We start from the raw sequence: 11,060 nt of genomic DNA on the forward strand, positions 1-11,060 counted from the left end.
AGGCGGCATCCTTCTCCTGAAAGTCTTGGATGAAGAATGGGAGAAACCATCCCTCCCGTGGTCACGATGTATTCTCTTTCCTATATCCAGGAGATAATTAACCATGTTTGGAAAATAACTTTGAGCAATACTGTGTTGTTATTCTTTGGGATGATGTTTTTGCTCATACCCTGTTGATCAGGAAATATAAATGAACATTGCCTTGGTAACCTTTGCGAAACAGTATTTTTACCCTTACTCTTAACACTGGGACTGTATAAAAAACACCATTTTCTCTCTGAGTCTGTATTTCTAACCACTATTAATCAATAGCTTTGGTAGTTCTTTACCCTTCACACCAGCAGCTCTGATTAAGTGGCTTTGAACACGGTTTAGCCTCACATGCGTCTGGGTTTTTTTTGGTTGTTTTGGCAATTCACCTCTTCTAATATTGGGAACTAGCCAAGAAACCTTTTTCCAGTGTATGTATAAGCAAACCACCACTCTATGCTGTACCCCTTGTACTCATTTCCAGGATGCCAGCAGGCTTGGGGTGTCAATTAGACATCTAAAATTAACGAGTAATTTGGGTAATGCTCTTTCTCTATTTTTTTGTGTGTCTCAAAGAAGGAGGTGAAATAAATTATTGGCTTTGTATGTGCAGTTAAGACAGTTCTCTCTCGTTTTCCCTCTCCCTTTCGAAGGAAAACAAATCAGAAAGCAAAAAGGGCTGGTAGGAAGGAGGCTGCTGCCCTCTGCTGGTTTTGGAGGCGAATAACCAGGAGGAAAGCGGATAAGCAGCATTAGTTTTCCAGCAAAGGTCTCCTGCCAGGTCCAGTTGTTTGACTGAACTGGAAAGGTAACTGTAAACGTCCTGAATTATTGCAGAGAATGCTGGTTTGTGGGATTTAATGCAGCAGCCCATTAATGCCTGGAGTTCACTACCCTGAGTGCATCAGGATTAAATACAGAGATAGTTATCACCGCCACCTACATCCTGTGGCCTAGAAAAGTTTCAATCTGCCTCCAAATGTTCAAGGATTTGCAGCTGCTTTATTTAAAAAACAAAGAAAAAGGGCAGGGACACCAGGCTATGATCCGTCAAGGAGCCTAAGTGTGTGCAGCCCTGTGTCTGAGCAGAACCATCGCCCTTGGTGTCCACGACTTGCCGGCAGTGTTGGAGGGCTTGCCACGGGCAGCTCTCCTCCTCTGCCCCTGGGTAGGATGGGGTGAAGTTTTTTACCCTGAGTAAAATGTGCGGGGAGAGCTGCAGATTCTTTTAATTGCTTTGCGCAGGTCACGGGGCTCAGCTCAGAGCGGTGCTGCTCAAGGGGAGTGCTGCGGAGAGCAGGAAGATCCATCTCACTGCCTCTTTGGAGTCTGTTTTATAAGCAGACTTTTTTCCCTTTGAAGTTTTGACATTGATCTCATCTCATTTTGGAAAGGTCTCCATCCCTTGTTACTTGGCTAAGGCAAAGTGCGCATGCCAGATCTTTGCTTCTGGCTTTCTCCTGGGAAGCTGCCCCCCCTCCAGAGCAGTGCCGTGCAGTGATAATATGAGGAGGTACCACAACATCCTCTCCAAAAGAACACTTCACAGATCCTCATTTAATACCATTGCAATTCTCATCTAGATTGCTTTTAAAAGCTAAATGACTAGACAGGTGTGAGATGGGATGGTGCCTGAAATGTGACTGCTAGCTTGTGCCCACTCTTGAGAAGACTGAGAAGCTCACCTAGAAGCATCGATGAGAAATTATCTGGGAAGAGGGCACTTAAACTGAAGATAAAAGATTTCTTTCTCTCCTTGCAGTAAGCTTTTCCAAATGTGGATTTCCCTGGGCTGTTTCTGCACCCGTGCTCCCTTCTATTCTAACCTCACACCCCGAGGTATGCACCTCGTGTGCATCCTGTGTGCGTCCTGTGCTGTGCTCTGTGTGCCTGTATGAACTATTTATCTAGTGGAAGTGCCAGCAAAACATCCCACTGAAACCATGGTCCCGGTGTGGGATGAAAGATAACCCCTAAAGTAGTATGTGCTCAGTCTGGTGTTGGGACCAAGTGTTAGAGCTTCTCGTGCATGATGCTTTGGCCATAACCCATTGATTTCTGCTCCATGTGGGATTTGCCTCTCTCTGGATATGGGGAAAACAAATAAGAAAGTTGACTTCTGGGGGCCCTGTTACTCATAAATGGAGCAGTGTTCATGTGTGCGCCACCAGCAGTGCTATAATTGCTGACATTCTTTACACAAGAACCCCAGATTTTAGCTCAGGCTACCAAATGTGTTGGCTGGCACGTGGATGGCATGAGGTAGGGTTGAAACAAAGGTTTTAGCAGGTATAAGGGCAGGGAGGAGCTGTGGAACGGCTCATTTCCAAGGCACTGCAGCCCATGTGCATTCCCAACTCGCATCATACCCTTCCGTTTTTTTGTGATGAAATGGATAGCATTGTTTTACACAATGCAGCTTCGTGGCAGGCAGGAGGGGTAGGTGGGCTCGTGCAAGGGCAGGCACTTGAGTGGTAAAAAGTGCAGCTGCCGGATCAGTGAATATTGGAAACCTGTGTGTGTCTTACGAGACTAAAACACTCATGTGCTGGTTTAAAGCTCTTGTGTATTTTTTCATGTCAAAATCCCTTGAGCCACCTTACGTTTGAGTAGCCATCCCAGAGGCTTCACTTGAGGAAGGGACTGAGGAAAAGCTGCAATCCTGCATTTTGCACCTGATTGATGTGACAAAAGTTAACATCACAGGGGGTGACACACTGTCGTGTGGTGATCCTGGCTTCAGGCTCTCCTCCCTTTCATCCAAACCTGCCACAAGGTTGTAAGAGTAATATTTATTCTTAATTCTCTTGTTCTCTTATAATAAAAATCATTACTGTGTCGGCGATGCGGCGCTTGATTTAGAACATCGATTGTTAATTCTGGCAGTTCTCCTACCAGCAGAGATTTTTAAATAGCAGGAGCTGGATGACTCTTTAGCAGAATAGCTCCTGGGGGACAGGGATTGGTTTTATTGACTGAGTCTCTTTGCCTGTGGGTAACAGCAAAGCTGTGCTGGCTCTTTTTTTCTGTAATTGTGAAGTTAACTAGCTTCTGCCGTGCTGTCAAGTAGATAAGCCTACATCAAAAATCATTGCATTTGCCTGCTGTGAGGTTTGCAATGTGTCTTATTAAATGTTTTCAGCTGCTGCTAAACATTAAGGTAACTGATAATTTACCAGGTATTGAGGATCCTTCTGTGTTTTCAAAGAAAAAGATGCCTTTATTCAGCATTTCTACAGTTGTTGAATCTGGTGTAACTTTTATCCATTGCGGAACTTCCCAAGTGAACCATAAAGCTGAAACAGGTCTTGCATAAATAGGAACTAGAGCTTCTTGGGGAGGGGAACGTATTATCAAATAATGCTATATATGATTATTTTGAAATACGTTAGTTCTACCATGATCATTTTAGTAGAAGCATCCAAGTGACTTACTCAGCCAGAGCAAAGTAAGTCACTTAGAGCAACTGGTATGGACAGGTCAGTGTGGATTTGGTAGTGAGGGGCTTTCCTGGATTTCTCCTTCAGGGGAAAAAGAAGGAAAAGAACCACGTTATGCCCATTGGAGCGGGAAGCAGAGGCGAGCTGCTGGCTGCCGTGCTGGATAATCCTCCTCTTGCTCCTCTCCAGCTGCCAAGCTCCTGGCAGGCCTTTGCAATAGCTGCAGTGAGTCATGGATTCCCAAGAGTGCCACAAAAGGAGAGCGTGGAGCACGCAGAATTCATCCCGCTCAGCTCTGTGTGTGCAGTGCTAAGGGTGCTGGAAATGCCCAGCTGTCCACTGAGGAGCGTGGTGGATGCTGCTGTCCCAAATCACATGCTGGTACAGGACTCCAGCTCAGTTTTCCATTTTTTGTAGCTGCCTGCAGACCTGAGATGCAAGGCAGGGGAGCAGGTTGCACGTCAGCTGTCCACTGAGGAGTGTGGTGGGTGCTGCTGTCCCAAATCACATGATGGTGCAGGACTCCAGCTCAGTTTTCCATGTTTTGTAGCTGCCTGCAGACCTGAGGTGCAAGGCAGGGGAGCAGGTTGCACGCATCCTGCGCCGGAGAGCTCGGAGCTGGGACCCCAGCTGCTGGAGGCAAATTCATCTTTCAGCTGGTTTCAGCCTAGATCCTTCCCTTGACCTGATCAGACACAGCTCCTGGTGAAAAGCAACACGCTTCAACTACTGCAAGTGATGAATGTGTAAAATTACCCCAGGTTTAGATAAGATGGGAGCTTGATTTTTCTTTCAAGAGTGCATCAAGCTGACAGTGCAAGCTTTTTTCCTTTTTACCTAAGGGTAAACTGCCAGAATTTGTCCTCATTAAGAGGATAAGCGTACTGAACACAGATCCATTCACTTCAAAGGCTGGCTGGTTGGCAAGAGCCAGGCCAATTCCTTTTTGATATCCTAAAAGCTAAATACAAGGTTGGATTATGTTGCATCCTTTCTTTTTTCTCTTTTTTTTTTTCCTTCCTCTGGTGGAAGTGGCTGTAACCCAGATGCACAATCCCATCTAACTGAGCTTTTGATTCAGGGACTGGATACGTGAATGGTTTGCATTCCGGTTTGTTCATCCCAAGTATTTGCCTGCCAGGGCCAGCCCTACCCTGGATGGCTCCTGAGCAGTCTGCTCTCTTCTTGGGAGACAGGTAATTCCAGAGCTCTTGTATTTTGTAATTTAACTTGGAGCAGATGCTTCAAATCCAGGCAGATACTGATAACTGACCTTTTTGTGGCCTCATTATAAAATATAACAATCCTCACAGGAAGCTGCCGTCTTCCTCAGCCTCATCGCCACCTGCTAAATCTCCATCAGCACATCTGCCAAGCCAACACCGTTGTATCAAGCAGGGAGTATGTGGCATAGGGCAGAAAGATCCTTTTGAGCTTGAGAAGGAAAGTCTTATCTTTAATCTGAAATAAATTCAGATTAATCAAAACTAATTGAGCCTGAGAATGTCAAGGTAGCCCTGTAAGCCACCGACAGTTTTAACTGCTGTTCAGATGTGATTGTTCTAGCGTTGTAATGATTTTGATCTGTCTTTCACACCAAAGTGGGTCAGCCCTCGCTACCCAGTGACTTTCTGGCGGCACGTGTCTCTCCCTCTTCGCAGCCCACGTGTCAGCAGGCGAGCATAAGGTCCCTTGAGGCTTCCACACTGGTTTTTAACAGAGCTGGATGGTTCAAACGGGCACACAAACGTGGAAAAGTTGGGGTTTTTTCTGGCCCTTCTGTGGGAATTAGTACTTCAGTGCAATAGAAATGCCCAGGCAATGGTACGGCACTGCTTTACAAAGCGGGAGCCCTAGCTCCTCTGGTATTATTCTATTACGACAACTTCATTTCTCTGTGAGCGAGTGCCTGATATAAGTGTAATTGTATTGCGTGATGGATGCTGGCTGAGTACAACAGTGACAGATGCATGCTGAAACTGTGTGAAAATTTTTGCAGCCAAAGCAAAACTGGCAAAGGTTTGGCTTTTCGCCAGCTTAGCTCGCGGGTGCACAGTATCTGCTGGTTGAACTGCAATGTTTACAGCACCGAAAAGCAGTTCTGGGCATGGTTCTTGTCAGCAGTGGAGAGCAGATAATGTCTCTTATTTTGTTGACCTATGCTGCTCCTCAAGTTGTAGAAACCTTCTTTTGGTTTTGTTCCCAGTTCTGCCCTCATCCTCCTTTTAGGCAAATGCTTAAGCAGGATGGAAAAGTCCTCTGCTCTGGTTCCTTCGAAAGAGCACGGCTGCATAAAGTATTAGGCACTTTAATCCCAAAACTTTTGATGTAAATAGTGAGAAGTCACCTCTTGTGTCTCCCCATCCCCTCTTAGAAATGCTTCTCTTTTTCCTCATGAGCCTCTCTTGCATCATAGGACAGCCATTGACCATGACTATGAAAATCATACTGTAAAGGAAAACAAGGCGATAAAAAAATTGCTCTCCTAGGTGGGGAGGTGAGGAGCAAAGGAGCAGAAGGTGCTGACCACTGTTTCACACAGTGCACTTCTCCTGGGGCACATGCACCAAGCATGATTTTGCACGACAGCGTCTGTCCCAAGGTCACATTCACCTGCTCACGGTCCCTTGGGGGAACAAGGAAGGGAGCTCCCCGCTTCTGTGCAGTTCTACAGTTGTGTGTCTTTGTGTGCATATTAAATACTAACTAAACAGGCATGGGGGTGGAGCTGGCCATAAACCATCGCTAACGAAGCCTGCTGTTTGGCTTTTGTGTCAGGGCAAAATGACAGTCTGGTGTAGCGGGTGTGTAAGTGGAGGGCCATGCCCGCTTAAGGTGCAGCTCTGCTGTTTGCTGTCAACAGTAATCAAGGGTCTGTAAATAGTCTGAAACGGCATTTTTCCAATATTTCTACAAATTAATAACTTGTACTGGGCTCCTGTGCTGTCTTCTGAAGGTCATGGCCCGTACTTTTGCTGCTCCTGCCCTGTCTGCCACCCCAGCCATGGACAAAAGCATTGAGCAGAGGAAGCATGGAAAGGGATTGGTGCTGTTGCCATTGGGAGATTTGATGGGAAGGTGACTGATCGCAGGCGAGTTTGTGCAAGTGCTCACACTCCTGGCCATGAACACAAGCCTGCCCGTGGTCACCAGAGCAGTGCTGTAGGGACCTGTGGGAGAAGACCCCTCAGCAGGGTAAGGACAGCAGTAAGAATTGCAGGACAAAATGAAGCACCAATACCTTGATGACCATTTCTCATCATCCCCAGGGCACCTGGTGTTTGCACTGTTTCTGCCCATTGGGATCCCAAATTACATACACAACCAAACAATGTCTCTGATCCTCCCATTCAGACCCAAAGGGCAAAGCAGAAATGCATTCATAGGTCTGACGGCGGTGCTCCCTGGGGAAAGCCGGAATGGCCACCGTGGGTCTGTCCCGTGGTCCAGAAAAATCCAGAAAGCGGGAGGTGGGAACCAGCCCCTCTGTGCTGTGTGGGCAGGAAGGCAGCAGCCCTCTAGGAAAGGCAGTGGTGGTGGTACGGAGGTGAGGAACCCTCCTGGGAGTGTGTTTTCCCAGTGATCCCTCCAGGGAAGAGCAGAGCCATAAGGTGCCTGAGGACTGATCCTGCAGGACTATGCTGGTGTCATGCTCTTTGGGCCATGCCCGCTCCGAGGTGTTTAGGCAGCATGTTTTCCAATGGGAACTTGTAAGTATTACACCAATACCTAACATAAAGATAAAATCAAATTTCTTTGAAGTCATAATAGGCTATTTTGTTAATTGGACTATACACACATCTTCAGTTTGAATGGAAATGATCAGCCATGATTGTCCACATTAAACAGTCATTTTCATTTACACCTTCTTTTCAGCAGCGGCATCCTTAAAACAGAATGACGTCTTTTGGTGCATTTTCGATGGGTCTTTCCTGTTCTTTCTTCTTAGAATATCTTGCATGGTCATAGAAATATATGATGACGACAGAGGCAATATTCAGAAAAATGATGAGCAGCATGATCCAATATGAATATCCATAAGTGTGTGCAGATTTGATATGTGTCTGCAGAAAAGAGAAACATCCATAGGCCAATTCTACAGACAGGCTGTATTCTTCAATGTTCACAGGAAAAAGTATCATGGCTAAAAGTATGAAGATTCCTAGAAAATATGAATATAAATGTTAGAGGTGAAACTGTAGCATCATTCATGTAGCTACTTATAAACTGTCTACTTAAATTAGTTATACCTGGACTAGGACACAGATTAAACTAATATTTTCCATTAGTAAAATATGAGGTCATTTAAAGATGTTTTGTCCCACCTAATAGTACCTGCCAGGCATTTTCACATTGGTAACTATACCTTGTGCTAAAATGAATGGATTCTCACTGACTGTTTAGATAAGGCCATTGAATGTAATTTATTTCATTTAATTTAGTGCTGAGTAGAATATTCACTCCTTGGGTAATCTGCAGAATGCTTATTTGATATGAGCCCAAATGAATGGGATGTGCAGTATCACAACTGGATAAAACCCTGAGCAACCTGCTCTGTGTTCAGGTTTGGCCCAGCTTTGCTCAAGAGCTTAGACTTAAAGACCTTATGTTGTGTGTGGTGTGGTGTTGGGTTTTTTTCTTTTTTACCAACCCAGATTATTCAATGACTCTGTGATGAGCCAAAATGAGATGTCTTATTAATTCTGCATCTGTTTCCTATAACATTCTGAGTATAAGTGAAGTTTGGTTACTTTGACATTTAGCTAAATAATGCTTTTACATCTCTGCTTTCATAATGCTAACAAAGGTATTTTCAGCAGCTTTCGGAGATTAAATTTCTCTTTCTTCCCTCTGGGTACACCATCCTACGGATGGTCTCTGAAACAGGTTCAAGTTTTTGCAGGACACTGGACTTTCAGGTCACCCGGTAGGAGAATTAGGAACCTTCAGGATACAGTCACAGATCAAATGATGCATGATATTTCATAGAAATACGCCCATGGCAAAATAGACTTTCCAGGTCATAGCTCTTACAGGGCTGTAAAAAGTAACCACGATCCTCTGTCAACATGGGGGCTTACTTTCTCACTAATATTTATTCTGGCAAGCCCATGGTCCTTTCAGTTTAGGTCAAAGTCTGCGGATTTTGGCTGCATAATGGGACCTGGGGTCAGGAAATTAACTTTCTCGTGTGATCTGGTTGTCTTAAAAGTTGAAAAACTGTCTAATCTAGGCTTTTGCTCACTTTTCATACTGTGTGTCAAGGCAGCCACAGCTGTTTCAGCATCTGTCTTTATACACCCTGTTAGATACAGCTGGAGAAAAAGGGGTGGGTTTGAGACACCCCCACCTGTACTTGAAATGATTAAATTTATCCGTAAGATTCCCTTTCCACCAAGGGCAGACTTTGGCAAAGGCAGGTCACAGAGTGCAGCCCCAGGACAGGACACTGATTAAGGGAAGGAAAGTTCCCGCTCCGCGAGCGAAGCATCTTCAGACCTGAAGAACTTTTGAAGGACAAAACGCCAACGCTGAAGTACTCTGTAATCAGATGTCTTCAAAGAAAATTTCCCAAGTGCAAGCACAGTATTAGAGGAACACACAATCCTCTTGAGACAAACCGAGTGTGAGAGCTGAGGTCATTACCATAGCAAGATGAAGAGGGTGGGAAGGTGCGTTAGGAGCAGTCTAGCGGGTGAACGAGGGGTTACACCTCCAGGGAGCTGTTTGACAGAGTTCACATCACTAATAACTCAGTGTCTCTACCTTTTTTTTTTTTTTTTTCCCTGCTTAGGGAATCTTAAAACTTATTCTTGTTCTGTGAAAGTGTATTTTAGAGAAAGAAATGAATTTTGCAATGACAGCCCTCCTAACTGCCTCCCCTCCCTCCCCCTGCCATGTTAATGCTGCTGTGGACGTACCTCATTCAACACGTTTTTGGGAAATGAAGCTGGAGTCCATCCTATAGATTAGACCTTAGAGGCCTAATTTGGTATGTAGATAACCCAGCCACAGATACGTTACAAATACCATAAAATAGTGACAGAAGGTCTTACAGAGGTTACAAATTGCACTGTAGTCACAGTCACTGCATACTTCTACAGTTTCATTCTGTATTTGTCAGCTAACTCTGTTCTTCTCAATGTGCATCATGTGTGAAACGATGCTACACCTGTTGGGGCTTTTTAATTTCCATCTTTGCTGCCAGTGAATCCAGACGCCTCCTGATCAGGGGTGCCAGTTCAAGTAAATAATACTATTTTTACTAGTACTTAAAAGTTAGTTTTCAGCTATCTCAGCAGACAGTTAAAAACAAAAGCCAACTGAACAGAATACTCTTCCACATGTTTCCTATTACAGATATATATTTCTTAATCTTGGAGTGGATAAGAATACAGTATTTATCCATACGGTGGGCAGAAAGTGGTCAGCATGGAGCGTGTTACTCACCACATAAAGAATTCCAGGTATAGACTCCGGTGGGTCCCAAAAACGTCTGGTAGGGATTACTGACAGCATTAGTGCAGGTAAATCCAGAGCTCAGAAGGGAACTCAGCAGACCGAGAACCAGAATCACAATAATCGCAGTGATCATGCTTTTCGCCTTGGAGTTGCTCAGGTTATCTGAAACTGAAACGCAGGGCTCAGGATTGATACTCAACCTTCCCAGCACAGTCTGGTGGGCTCAGACAACCTTGTGACTTACTGACATGCCTGTAATTAAAAGCTGATCATCAGAGACTTGGCTGATCTGTAGGGATTGTGATGTAGAAGGAACAGTAGGTTTGGGCATGGCATGTGAACCCAAATCCAAAATAGGGTGAAGGTGTGTTAGGCTGGAATTAGTGCATGTCTGCTAATCCTGCAGACACATAAACTTCCTGGGCATTGGGTTGGGTTGTAAACTTCTCTTCCTTAATACTTCTGTAAATATTTGTGATATGGCCAGACAGAAACTGTATACCTAAATTGGATCAGAAACCTAGGTGTTCTTCTGCCCGTCGTTCCTGAGTATCTGGTAACTTCTGCAGATACCTGTTTAAAACTTGGCTCCAACTGTAGATTATTTTCTTTTAATATATCAGCAGTGCCCTCATATGGAATAAAAATGATGAGGGGAATGACTTTTTAAAAGTCCTGTAAAGCTGTTAGCCTGGAAGGGTCAGGTGCATTTGTGGGATGAACAAAACTGAGCATGGTCACTCGTGGACAGATGAGCCGTGACTGAGCTGGTCTTCATAGTCTGGCAAGAGCTCTCTCTTTCCACACCCTGCAGAAAAAATAATTGGTAGAGGCAGTACTTGCTCCCTTCTTTTAAAAGGAAGGAGCAACTCCTGTTTTGTTTTCACCGGGAGGACCAGATGCATGGCGTGCTGTGGCTCCAAAGGGACTGTGCTGTGTGGTCACGGCTGGTGGCCCCAGGCTCGGCAAGGGGATGACCGTGGGCTCCGAGCTGCCAGCTCAGCCCTGCCCTCAGCCCCCTCTCCTGAGGCCACGTGTCAGGGAGTCACGCATCTTTGCATCAAGCGTCCTGGCACCTCTCCTTTTCACTACAGTTGATGCACATAGATTGTTGCCTGGTGTAGTTCT

At 45.1% G+C, this 11,060-nt stretch overlaps 1 protein-coding gene across 1 annotated transcript; it reads right to left on the minus strand.

The window, feature by feature from the left end:
- Window positions 1-7,357: 7,357 nt before the first annotated feature.
- Window positions 7,358-10,100, minus strand: CLRN3 (clarin 3; the record flags this gene model as incomplete). The annotated part of the gene is made up of 2 exons (XM_010156025.1): window positions 7,358-7,632; window positions 9,921-10,100. Coding segments are annotated over 2 exons (455 nt in total), but the record flags the coding sequence as incomplete, so codon positions are not given.
- Between the last annotated feature and the right edge of the window lie 960 nt (window positions 10,101-11,060).

This window comes from Eurypyga helias, unplaced genomic scaffold (assembly GCF_000690775.1).
Source record: "Eurypyga helias isolate BGI_N326 unplaced genomic scaffold, ASM69077v1 scaffold337, whole genome shotgun sequence".
Classification (NCBI taxonomy): Eukaryota; Metazoa; Chordata; class Aves; order Eurypygiformes; family Eurypygidae; genus Eurypyga; species Eurypyga helias.